The sequence below is a fragment of the Cucurbita moschata genome, unplaced genomic scaffold (genome assembly GCF_002738365.1).
Source record: "Cucurbita moschata cultivar Rifu unplaced genomic scaffold, Cmos_1.0 Cmo_Scf00083, whole genome shotgun sequence".
Lineage (NCBI taxonomy): Eukaryota > Viridiplantae > Streptophyta > Magnoliopsida > Cucurbitales > Cucurbitaceae > Cucurbita > Cucurbita moschata.
The window spans coordinates 363,952-375,993 of record NW_019268599.1 but is presented as its reverse complement, the minus strand read 5'-3'; the positions used below and the strand labels follow the sequence as shown (position 1 = coordinate 375,993).

At 37.8% G+C, this 12,042-nt stretch overlaps 4 protein-coding genes across 5 annotated transcripts in view; 2 read left to right on the top strand and 2 right to left on the bottom strand.

The window, feature by feature from the left end:
• Nucleotides 1–3,488, top strand: part of LOC111438873 (plastid division protein CDP1, chloroplastic-like) — a 40,882-nt gene extending 37,394 nt beyond the window's left edge. Inside the window, exon 13 of the transcript XR_002709726.1 lies at nucleotides 3,477–3,488. The gene's annotated coding sequence lies outside the window, so the exon portion shown is untranslated. The remainder of the gene's footprint in view (nucleotides 1–3,476) is intronic.
• LOC111438876 (peptide chain release factor 2) lies at nucleotides 1,377–6,548 on the top strand. 2 transcript variants are annotated; one of them, XR_002709727.1, is made up of 7 exons: nucleotides 1,377–1,988; nucleotides 2,079–2,154; nucleotides 2,257–2,387; nucleotides 2,509–2,579; nucleotides 3,691–3,772; nucleotides 6,184–6,449; nucleotides 6,531–6,548. XR_002709727.1 is itself a non-coding variant. In XM_023076701.1 (6 exons), exons 1-6 carry the CDS (start codon nucleotides 1,656–1,658, stop codon nucleotides 6,202–6,204), a joined length of 714 nt encoding a protein of 237 aa, XP_022932469.1. In that variant the 5' UTR covers nucleotides 1,377–1,655; the 3' UTR covers nucleotides 6,205–6,478. The 2 variants fall into 2 exon arrangements, 1 of the variants encoding a protein (XP_022932469.1); XM_023076701.1 differs by lacking the exon at nucleotides 6,531–6,548 and having other exon boundaries at nucleotides 6,184–6,478.
• Nucleotides 6,549–7,815: 1,267 nt separating this feature from the next.
• On the bottom strand, nucleotides 7,816–9,570 carry LOC111438899 (chlorophyll a-b binding protein CP26, chloroplastic-like). Its single transcript, XM_023076728.1, has 6 exons — nucleotides 9,264–9,570; nucleotides 8,926–9,010; nucleotides 8,790–8,840; nucleotides 8,592–8,712; nucleotides 8,371–8,505; nucleotides 7,816–8,300 (listed from the first exon to the last, which is right to left on the bottom strand). Exons 1-6 carry the CDS (start codon nucleotides 9,484–9,486, stop codon nucleotides 8,040–8,042), a joined length of 876 nt encoding a protein of 291 aa, XP_022932496.1. The 5' UTR covers nucleotides 9,487–9,570; the 3' UTR covers nucleotides 7,816–8,039.
• Nucleotides 9,571–10,587: 1,017 nt separating this feature from the next.
• On the bottom strand, nucleotides 10,588–11,614 carry LOC111438878 (pectinesterase inhibitor-like). Its single transcript, XM_023076704.1, has 3 exons — nucleotides 11,606–11,614; nucleotides 11,306–11,373; nucleotides 10,588–10,963 (listed from the first exon to the last, which is right to left on the bottom strand). The coding sequence occupies exons 1-3, from the start codon at nucleotides 11,612–11,614 to the stop codon at nucleotides 10,588–10,590; spliced, it is 453 nt and encodes a 150-aa protein (XP_022932472.1).
• Between the last annotated feature and the right edge of the window lie 428 nt (nucleotides 11,615–12,042).

Genomic DNA, 12,042 nt, shown 5'->3' with positions numbered 1-12,042 from the left:
ATTAGGATAATTTTGTCATTTTTCACCATAACTTTGGTTTATGTCTTAACTGTGCATTTTCATTCATAACCTTTATAAATTGATCTCGTGTAAATTGGGTTCATTTAGACCATAAAACATCAAAAGGACATAGTAGGGGTCATTTTACCCTGTTATTCGTCTATGCCTTAAACATGTTTTATTCCATGATATTAGGCTATAATCAAATTTTCGTGTATAATGGATGTCATTAGGTGGGACATTTTCTTAAATTGCTCTGTATAGGCTTTAATTGGTCATTTAAGTAGGTCTTATTCCCAAGTAAAACGTTCATTTAGGTCATTTAAGTATGATTCCTGGCCTAATCTCTTCGTTTTCTATTAATCACGAGCAATCAGGTCCATTTCAAGCCATTCCTACAATGAGCAAAAAAAAATTAATAATAAAGGGGCTATTTACATGTTCGAGTGAGTTCGAGGGCTTGATTCAAGTTCTTTCCAAGGTCAAATTTCTTTGACTAGGTCCTTTAGTGAGTCACGTTTCAAGAATCATTAGTGTTTTTTTTATATAAGAACTAGCAATTAAGAGGGTTAAATTTTTGAACCTAACAGGGTCGATTTAGTTTAATCGACCACACCATCATTTTCTTTGTTTGAACTAAGATGACACACCAGAATTCTTACCTCCGATGTCTGAAAGTAATGTCCTCCAACCTCCTATGGTGGTCCTTTGAGGTTAGTTTTTTCACGAAGCATGGAGTTGAAGGAACAAACTTGCATAAAACCACAAAGACGTTTGAGCTTTGGACAAGGAGAATTTGGAGCAATTCATTAACGTGTAAGTTTTTTAACAATTTAGGTAAATTCAAATTTAAGTCTTTAGTCTCAATGTCCTTAAATATTATTCCTTTAGCTTTGTTGACGAGTTAAGAGGAAACTTTTTGACAAAGGAGTCGAGAGCTCAGGAAGTCTAAAACACTTTACCCAATAAGAGGGTAATCCTGCACAAAGGTTGTCCCAAAATCCGTAGCTTTTAACCTTTAAATTTGAGCACCACACACAAACTCTCGTTCTTGGGTGCCGTTTGTCCACATGATATCATGAACACAAGCCATCATGAGACCGACATTGCCAATAGGCTCTTTACGAGACAATTAAAATATTTTCAATTCAAAGATGGATCCAGACACAAATTTATATAACCTTATTTTGAAAACTTAAAATTCATTTAAAATGTGACTAAGAATTCAAATATTTACCGGTGTTAATTTCCAAAACCTAAAAAGCTAAAACTATTGTGCCTAAATCTTGTTTGTTCAAGCTTTCTAAGGTTTATCCTAAATCTTGTTTGTTCAAGCTTTCTAAGGTTTATTGTCTCTCAATAAATTTCAACCTTTGGGAGTTGGGGCCGATTTCTAACTATTTATGTACTAATTTCCGTTATCAGGGTGTTTCTCGCCCAAATTCTGCAGTTCTTTCATTTTGATCGAAAACCCACACAGGAGCTGCAACAGGCAAAATCGGGAGTCCATAGCAGCATATCTCATAGCAGGAAGCCATGATTTTCCATAACAATGACTTCAAGCCACAACTTGTCCATAACCATGATTAAAAACGACCCAATTTTGAAAACCACACAAAACCCAATAGGAGAAATTCGTTTTCTGAATTGCGAAAATGGCAACCGCAAATATGCTCTGGAAATCCGCCAAGATTCTTAGTATTCCTGTTCCAATAGCAAGCAACGGTAGATGGGGAAGGATTGGCTGTACATTTCGAATTCACCAATTCGAGGGCTCTTTCTTCTCCAACTCACTGCGTTCCACTTGCAGCTCTAGCAGTGCAAATTCAGTATGGAAAGGAAAAGAGTATTTGATTTTGTCCGACGAAGAGCTGATGAGACAGTGCGAAATGGACACGTTTAAGGCCTCAGGTCCCGGCGGTCAGCACCGCAACAAGCGCGAGTCCGCTGTCCGTTTGAAGCACATTCCCACTGGTATCACTGCTCAGGTTTATATTTGTCTGATAAATATAATCAAGTTCAATTATATACTTCAGCTTCTTAGCTCTCAAGTTAATCTTTGGCCCTTTATTTCCAAGGCTGTCGAGGATCGATCACAGCATAAGAATCGAGCGAGTGCTTTAGCTCGCCTACGCGCTCAATTGGCCCTAAAAGGTGGCTGGATTGTACATGCTTGTTTGTTTTTTAATTTCATTTTCCGTAAGGTTGGTTCTCCTGATGAATGATATATGCCATGCGTTGTTGTATTGAGCTCAGTCAGGAACCCTGTGGATCTTGAAGATTATTCGCCTCCTCCAGAGCTTCTCCAAATTCTCCCTCTGAAGTCCACTATCAGGCCACCGGGATGTGGCCCTCAAATTGGTCCTAACAATTCTAAATTTCTTCCGGTTTCTCTCTATTCTCTTTCTGTCTATATTTCTGTGTACATATGGGTGTGTGTTTATAATTTGATTTTCTTGATATAAGAGAAGGATATGAAGGTGATAACCCAAATTACCTGTTTGGCAGGGCATGCAAGCTTTATTGGATCTAATTTACACACTTGATGGTTCTATATCAGACACAGCTAAGTATATAGGGTATGTTTGCTATTCATTCATGTGTTGGCCTTTGTTTCTTATTATTTTATTTCCACCATAACTAAGCATCCACAGTCGAATGTAGAGAATGGGAGTTGTTCAATTCTGTGAGGAGATTGGGATTTTATCAAGAAACTGAGAGAGCTGATGTATGGACGTTTGTGGTTGATAGGAAGATGAGTGGAAGGGAGTTCATTGCGAGGTTTATGATTTTTATAGGAATGAACAAGAATGATAATTTTATCAAGGGCATGAGGGAAAGGAGTTTAGACCTCCGGAAGGTGTTGGAGGATATTTTTCTTACGAAGTGTCTTGTTGGAGGCAAAGTCTTGCCTTATGATTTGATGTAATAGCTCAATCCCACTGCTAGCAGATATTGTCCTCTTTGAGCTTTTCCTTTTAGGTTTTCCCTCAAGGTTTTTAAAACGCATATGCTAGGGAGAGATTTCCACACCCTTACAAAATTTGTTTTTGTTCTCCTCGCCTAGTAAGGAAGTGGACCAAATTTGGTTTTTGAGAGAGCTTTTGAGTTTGATTACTGGTTCTGATGGTTGTTCATCATTTTCTATTAACATACTTCGGATTATATTAAAACTAATTGAGAGTTATTTGTGAGTTTGACAAGGTAGATGTCAACTTGACCAACGATGAAAATTATATTCATTTCATACCCAAAGGACTTAACTTATTGGAATAGCAACTGTAGAACAATTAATCCTTATTTTATGGGAATGTCAGCTTGTTTATGTATTGAATATTTTCTCATTGACATTCCATGAGCGAATAAATCACATAATAGTTACAAAAATTTGGCACTATTTTTGGCTGTCAACATAGATGATATTAAAAGATGATCCGTAGTTAAGATATAAACCTGGTTTCCACTATTTCAAAAAGAGATAAAAGTGTGACAGTGTTAATATTAATAGCAAAGTGATAGATATGTACGAGACATTAAGCATAAGTAGTCCGATTAATTGATGCAGGTGGAACAGTTGAATTACAATTTAGATAAATAGTTAAAAGATAAATCTTATGTTTCCCGTTTCTAATATGTTAATGATATAGATTAGCTGCACGCTAATAGTTCTATTAATTTTGAATATTTTAGGTTAACCACTGGTGCTGTATCAAGGTTAATCCTATCCGACGATTCTCTTAGAATGGCTGTAAATGATATCAGGATATCCAAGGTAACACCATCCTATTTTTGAGAAACTATGTCGCATCTCTGCATAATTATTTAATTTCCTTTTATGAAAGTTGGTTTCTTATCGAAAACATTATTTCTTTACTAAATTGTGCTTGAGAAGTCAAATTCTTGGAATATTTAGTGTGTTCATGTTCCTTCCGATTTATCGGATGTTCCCGAAGGGACAATCTGTTTTCATGTTTTGAAATGTTAACGGTAAATGTCAGCTTGTTGAGAGAGCCAGCTTGGTAATTTTAATTTGTAAGCATCATAATACATAGCTAATTAATTATGTGGCATCCACTTCAAAACTCAATATAGAAGTGGTAACTTATTTTGCTTCTGTAAGTCGTCCTGCATCTCTGGTTCTAACCCTACATGCCAGACTAGAGAAAGGTGGTAGTTGTCTTTTGCAAAACTTTTGGCTGCTTGGCTCAAATTAAATGTCTACAGGTGTTATTGTTCTATTAGTATAGTTATATTTTCCGTAAATATATTAGTTGTCTCGTCCTTTTTTGTCTTTTTACTTTCTCCGACTTTGGGTAACCTCGTATATAAATCTCTTTAGTGAATGGAATAGAATATTCTAATTCGATCGAACTTTTAGCATTTACATGATATCAGAGAATTACATCAATTAGTTACTAAAAGAATCTAAGCCAAAAGGACTTTAGACCCCCCATGCTCTCCACTCTCTCCTCCTTTCCAACCCCAATCCTTCATTATTCAAGATAAGTTTCTTCATCTCATTTAGCTATTTTTAAGATCAGTTTGTAAGTATGGTGTTGAGTAGTACTTCTGCCATGAAAGAGAGAAGTTGTTGTGTCAATAATAAGTACTTCACAGCCTATGGTTCAAAGATAAGTTTTTTATCAAAGAATGAAGAGCAATTTGTCTATACATACCCTTATCCCATCTTTGTTGGTTTGAAAGTTCACTTGATGATCTTTTGCAACTTCTGATGTCGATGCATTTCTTAAAACAATTCCGAGACAGCAGTGGTACAATCTGTCAGTTGAAACTTTGAGTGCATTATCTGGCCTCCTTCTGGAGGAAGAAAGGATGACTTATTTTCTAGGAGATGATTAAGGACTTTCATGTGTATTATGAAGTTAGCATCAATATTTCGAATCAGACAGCAGCTAAAAAAATCAAGTCTCCTACCAATAGATATGCATGTGTTGCGATGAAGTTCTCATACGGAAAGCAAACAATAAAGCTGGCTCTAAACTGTAACTAGCTTCTACAAGATCTTCACCTCTTTGTGGGAATGAATTTTTGGTTGCAAAAGAAAAGGAAGTGGCTAGTGTTGATTGGAGTTCTTTTATGGTAATATCACGTTTAAATCCCCATGATGATTGAAATGATATCAAAAAGGCAATTGAAAAAAAAGAAAAGAAAAAATAGGCTACTTTTGTGATAAATCCGTAAATGGCTGATGAGGCTCTTTGCAAATGGAAGATGGCATGCGTTTAGGTGGTTCTTGGGACATAAGGAAAATTGATGAATTGAAATCCTTTTCATATCAAGTTTGAATATTGGTCTTTCAAGAAGGATAGGAAGTCAGAATTTAGGGTGGGTTATGGATGAACTTTCATGATACCAATTGATAATTCGGTGACAATTCATGATAATAGTCGAAAGGTTGATTCCCAAACACTACTCATTGTGCTATTAGTAACCTTCCCACTTATTCTCTCTCTCTCTCTCTCTGTTCATTATTCCAAGCAAAGTGTACAAAATAGTAGAGAGGCTCGACAAGAAACTTCTCTGACAAGGGAGCAAACTGGGTTGAGTTTTCACCTTGTTATATGGGATAAGCTTCTCCATCCCATTGAAAAATGTCGTCTAGGGTCGTTTCCCTTTGAAGGAAAAGAACAAAGCTTGGACAGCAAAGTGGACTTAGAGATATTATCATGAGAGATGCCCTATGGAGGAAGCTTATATGGTGTAAATATGGGACACTCTCTGCCGCTCCCCATCCATCGACCATTTCTGCAACAAGACCATGGCAAGCCTTGAAAAGGCAGAAATATTTTGTTGCTAGTTGTATTCGCCACCTTGTAGGCGACAAGGCCCATACTTTGTTTGGGAACGACCTTTGGTTATCGAATATAAGATTGGCTAGCAAGTTTCCTCCTCTATAGACTCGCTAGGCGAAAATTGATTACTGTAAAGGAGACCTGAGAACCGGACAGAAGCCTTTGGAACCTTCACTTTGGTAGAAATCTGAAAGATGAAAATGCTTGTGAATGGCCGGAATTGATTAATATGCAGCAGCAGTTTTCTCTTTTTGTTGGCAATGAATGGGCAACCCAAATGGGTTTTATACATCAAAATCTCTCTGTTGACATATTTTTCATATTTTTGAATAGGGTATCATGAATTTATAATGAATTTTGAAATTTACAGGGTATGAAGCCACTGAAGTAGAAAAGGGGAAGCTCAAGGACTGTATCGGGTGGTGGGTACTCCATGAAGCAACTTCATTTCCGGAGATTCATCGTTGAGTTGAGTTAAAAAGATGTAAGTTTCTTGTATTTATATTGATATTAGATGCGATTTGATGATAACGAGGAAATATGAAATTTTTATGAGAGGACAAAGATGGTGTATGTAATTAAAGCATCAATCAATCTCTGCCGAAACACATTCCTATTACTACACACTATCTTAAAGTGTGGAGAAAACTCCTGTTTCTTGCAAATCTCAAGTTTTTGGTGCTTTCCAGACATGGAACATTCATTTTTTTTACCAAGTTTATAGATTATTATCCTGAACATTCAATTCACTGAACGAGATATACATGTTTTTACTTACTGAACATTCAATTCACTGAACGAGATACACATGTTTTTACCTACTGAACATTCAATTCACTGAACGAGATACACATGTTTTTACCTACTGAACATTCAATTCACTGAACGAGATACACATGTTTTTACTTGCTTCTCTACAGATATTTGGTGTTGATGCATTTTTAATTTCTAGTTGCGCTGTTTTTTATTTTCGGAACTCTCAGCAAAAGCATGGATGACTTTGATGTAATACTTGATTCTCCCCTCAACTCTTTTCGACTAGAACTTCTTGTGCTCTCAACTTGCTTGACCTGTTGCCTATTTTTGGAAATTTTCATAGCCATTTTTTTTTTTGTAAAATCTAGACCTCCTAGTTTCAAACCTTGCCTCCATATTGTCCTCTAACAGATATTATCACTCTTTAAACTTTTCCTTTCAGATTTTCCCTTAAGGTTTTTTTAAATGTGTCTGTCATAGGGGAGGTTTGAACCCCTTTATAAAGAATGCTTCATTCCCTTCTCCAATCGATGCGGGATCTCACAATCCACTCCCTTCAAGGCCTAGTGGTGTGCCAACGATGACACTCAGCCCTGAATGAGGTGGACACCGGGTGGTGTGCCAGCGAGGACGCTAAGTCTGAAAGGAGGGTGAATTTTGAGATCCTACATCGATTGAGGAGGAACGAATGCTGGCCCCAAAGGGGGTGGATTGTGAGATCTTGCATCGGTTGGAGAGGGAACGAAATATTTGTTTATAAGGGCGTGGAAACCTCTCTCTAACAAACATGTTTTTTAAAAGAGGAATCTCGATAAAGAGGAATCTCGATAGGAAAAACTTAGAGAGAACAATATTTACTAAAGGTGGACTTGGGCCTGGGTTGTTAGCTAGTCTATCTCTTTAATATCTCTCCTCATTAATAATTAAATAAAGTGACCCAACAAAACTTAAATGGTTAGAATATCATTTCATCCTTATATTATACTTCTGTTTTATTACATTTTTCATCTTTGTTCTTTTAAATATTCTACTTTAAACCGTATATTATTTTCTAAGATTAGTTCATAAAATAAGTTTATAGGGTTAAATTACCCAAAAATATTGAACCCCATATTAGTTGTCTTCGTAATTCTATAAAAGTATTTACATTATATCTTTAATGGTATGAAAAATATGGTTATTATTCAATTGATTTCATTAAACATCAACTTTATACGACTAATTTAAGAATCATGAAAAATACATAGGCTACTTAAATATATATATTAAGGTTGAATTGCATACAAAATAGAGAAATTATGCACCAACCCACAGTTTACACACACAAGTTGACAGAAAATTTGATATCAAACTCTTGTTCATAGCTCTTTTTAAATGCACTGAGAGTGAGTGGTCAGAGGCTACAAATAGTCTCAATACAAATTTACAAACACATTCAACACTTCCATTCAATACTCAAACTTGCAGTGTTCAAAGAGTTGGAACTCTCTCTGCATTCCCAGAAATGACTGTGAGCAAATTGTTTGCAAAAGGATCGCTCAAATGCTTCGCCAAATTCTCCACCGGCCCTTCTCCGGTCACGTAGGCCTGGAAGTAAAACCCCAGCATTGCAAACATTGCCAGTCTTCCATTCTTGATCTCCTTCACCTTCAAGATCGCCGCCTGGTCCGGGTCGTCTGCCAGCCCCAACGGGTCGAACGGACCGCCCGGGTGGAGCTTGTCCTCAAAGTTCTACACAAAACCATCATTCAGCTCAAATACTTCATACCCTTTTCATAATTTTTCATCATTCAAAACGTACCAAGCCATTGATGATTCTGTAGTACTCGGCACCACCGACAAGAACAACCTCTGCAGCGACCGCGACAATGAGGTTGATCGGAATGTTGTTTCCAAAGTAATTCAATGTGTTTCCATCAAGAAGCAGAGCTCCAGTCTGCAACACCCCATATTGGATCAGAATTGAGCAGTTTTAGCTTAAAAGCACTTCCAAACAGAGATTATTAGTGCAGAGAATTGGACCTTGAACCACACAGCCTCAGGGCCGCAGTTGGCACCGAATTTGTTGAAGGCCTCAGGGATGATGAACCCAGCAGCTCCAAGCATGGCCCATCGTGCGTGGATCAACTCAAATGCTTGGTATCTGCCAACAAACAAACCCACTAAGCTCTTCTTTACTACTTCAACTCAATTCTAAATTAATTCAGAATTTTTATTTACTTGCTGAAGTCCTCTGGTTTCTTGCTGAGTCCGAAGGGGTCGTAACCGTAGCTGTAATCGTAATCGGCCCAATTAAATGATTATCAATCGAAGCTTAAGAAACTTATAAGAAAGAGGATAAGAAATTAAGTCATACTCTCCGGGGACTTCTCCGTTCAGGTATTCGGGGATCTCGGATCGGTCCAATAACCCGTCGGGGAGGAAAATCCTCCTGTCGGGACCTAATTAATAGCGATGAATACATTCAAGATCAGCTCAAGAAAATATGTATAAGCGTGTGAATTATCACTATTTCTAAATTTTATGACCAGAAATACGACGGAACTTTGTAAATAAAATTAATGAAACAAAATAAATAGAACAGAATTGAGCCAACAATTTTCATATATATATATAACGGAAGAAAAGTGATAGAGATTGAAACAGAGTACTTTTGATCCACTTCTATTTCTGGTTCTTAACGGTTGGACTTACCATACCACTTGGCGAGCTCGTCATTGGCTGGAGAGACAGCGGAGGGCTTGGGCTTGGGTGCGGGGGCTGGCTTCTTCCCGAAAAGCGCCACGATCTTGGAGGTGACCGGGCTAGAAGCAGAGGAAGCTGACCTGGCGGAGGCGCCGGAGAAGCTGAGGGGATTTCTCAGCATTTCAGAGACACCGAGGGAGGCGGCGGCGGTGGAGGCTGCCAAGGAGGCCATGGGCGGAGAGAGTGAGAAGGTGAGAGCAAGGAAGAATGAATGGATGCAAAAATGTTGTAAATGGTGAAGATTAGGTGGGGAGAACGTAGGCGCTATATGGTTGGTTTGGTGGATGTGGACATGCCACGTGGGATTGAGGTTTGTGGTTGGCTATGGGAGTGGGTGAAGCTGAGAAATCCAATGCAGTGTTTTGATTGGTGGAGGATGGTGACGTGGCAGATGTGGTCTTTAAGGTGGTCTCTCCGATTGCATGATTTGGATAACGTGAGCTATCCTAACAAAGGAGGCCATTTTGGATTTCAGCTGCCAACTCGCCGGGTTAACTCATCCGGTTTTCTTTTTCTTTTTTCTTTTTTAATTATAATTTACAAAATGAACTTAGACCACAAAATGTATCTCTGGTTTCTTTTATTTTGTTCTCCCCTCTAAAATAAAATAGGAATGAATTTAGACCATGTCCAAATGAGAACGATTCTAAAGATGCGAGGATTAAGAAAGGTTTAAAAGAATTGAAATTTATTAATTGTACCAACAAAGTGTACTTCTCTTTTTCGATTTCAATCATACATGTCACATAAGAACGTTCTTTTGCTGATATTATCATCAGTATTCGATACTGGGTCATTCATACCATTACTATACCTTCTTTATTCATTGCAGGTGTGGGTTACTATACCTTTTTATTCATTGCAGGTTGGTTATTCGTCACCATGGGTTTAACTTAAGATGTTTTTGGAAGCTTTCGTCCAAATGAGCATTTTATAGAAAGCCGACAAGGAATTCTATTAATAATCGGCCGTTTTGATTCTTTGGAACAACTCATGAATTTAGTAGAGGAGGCCTATAACTAATTAAAAGGGAAATTATGTGCGGCCTTTGACTCACAAGCTAGAACCTGTGACCTTTAAAATTGGAGAGCAATAAGAAGTATCGAGTAACCCTAGATTAATCAGGTTATCTATTCATATTAGATTTAGGTTTAAAATGTGAAGGAGTCGATATCCAAATTTATAGGATTCAAAACAGACATATTATTGATTCATGGCATTCCAAGTACAGAGGTTTGTGGTATAAAATGAAGAAAAGTTGAAGAAAAAAGAGTTAGGCACGCCCAAGAAGAAGATCGGCTATAACCAAGATGATACTACAAATATCTTTCACAGCCTTCCCGTTGTCAAACAGCGCCGATGGGTCTTTCGGCGGCTGGGCGAAGCTGTCCAGACAATTGTCGACGTCCGACATGGCTGCAGTCGCTGTAATGTTGACCAAACCGTAGTCACCAAACTCCAAGGAGTTCTTTCCATCCACCATGTCTTCGGCAGCATCGTCGAAGTGTTTAGCACAGGCATCATAGTGCTCCTTAAGCTTGGGATCGGCTGCCTTGGACGCCAGGGACTGGGCGAGGGCACGGCTTTGAGAAGCCTTGTCTTGGGCGAAGTTGAGGGTGAAGTTGGCCAACTCTTTCAGGTCTGTGGTGCTAGCAGATTTTAACACATTAAGCAAAAAGAAGGATTTCTAGTTTTCTTGCAGATGGTGGAAACGATGTCAGTTTGGGAAGCTACATGCACCATCCCATTAAAGAACAGAACTAAAAGAACAATGGAAGAGACTGCTCGAAAACTAGAAGATGCCATTTTTTATTTTGATTTTTCTATCTGTTTTGCTCAATTAATTCATACAAAGGGTTTACATATTTATACACTCACAAATATTCCTTTTAATAGCTTTTCGTAAGTAAAATGCTATTAAAAGAAAAAGGAACAAAAAGTCCAAACTCAATCACTAACTTGGCTTTGTTCTTATGCACACTTTTTTAGACCATACATTTTCTTCCTCATTTGCATCCATGGGTGCCACTCTCGCCTTGCCTGCCCATAAGATTATGACCTGTTGTCATCCCAAAAGCTCATATTTAATAAATAACCAACCATGCTAATAAGTCAATATTTGTTTTGCCAATATTTTTTGTTGACATCATGAAAAGTAGTCCTTGCCATCATTGTGTGTTTTGACGTGAGAAATGTAAGTCAATAAACTCACTTGGTTAAAATCATGGGATGTTGAGAAGTTAGTTATCATGGAACATTTGGGGGGAAATCACTAGATAACCTGAACTAACCTCAGCCATGATTTCCTACAAATTTGTTGGAGACAATCATGAGAAGGGAGAGAAGGGATTTTCTCTATAGGATAGAGGCAATTGTGAGATAACATAGACCATCCTCGTAACATAACTTAGAAGTTTTATAGAGTTAGTAAAGTACCACACAAGGTTTGTTTTAGACTTCTTCAAAATATTTGCAACCTTGACAAAGTTAACTAAGAAGGGTAAGTCTTTCTTTGGACAATGACACATGAGTAGATTTTTTTCAAGAGCTTGAGGAATTTTTGATGTATGCGCAAGTACTCGCACTATTGGATGGTATAGTAATCTCATGGTGTAGAATAATGCCTCAAGGAAAGGGCTAGGGTTGCGTGTTGGTGTTGTTGGCAAAGTGATTGTACTTGCCTCCTAATAGCTTAAGAAATATGAGCGTAACTATCTAACCCTCAATT

Bases quoted from the DNA above. Each gene is read 5' to 3' on its own strand.
- LOC111438899 (XM_023076728.1), bottom strand. From the start codon at position 9,486: ATGGCCTCCTTGGCAGCCTCCACCGCCGCCGCCTCCCTCGGTGTCTCT. The intron at 8,506-8,591 runs GTCCAATTCTCT...GGGGTGTTGCAG, and splicing joins CTGAGGCTGTGTGGTTCAAG to ACTGGAGCTCTGCTTCTTGA. The intron at 8,301-8,370 runs GTACGTTTTGAA...GGTTTTGTGTAG, and splicing joins ACAGAATCATCAATGGCTTG to AACTTTGAGGACAAGCTCCA.
- LOC111438876 (XM_023076701.1), top strand. From the start codon at position 1,656: ATGGCAACCGCAAATATGCTCTGGAAATCCGCCAAGATTCTTAGTATT. The intron at 2,388-2,508 runs GTTTCTCTCTAT...CCTGTTTGGCAG, and splicing joins ACAATTCTAAATTTCTTCCG to GGCATGCAAGCTTTATTGGA. The intron at 2,580-3,690 runs GTATGTTTGCTA...TGAATATTTTAG, and splicing joins GACACAGCTAAGTATATAGG to GTTAACCACTGGTGCTGTAT.
- LOC111438878 (XM_023076704.1), bottom strand. The intron at 10,964-11,305 runs GTCTAAAAAAGT...AAAATCTGCTAG, and splicing joins AATGAGGAAGAAAATGTATG to CACCACAGACCTGAAAGAGT.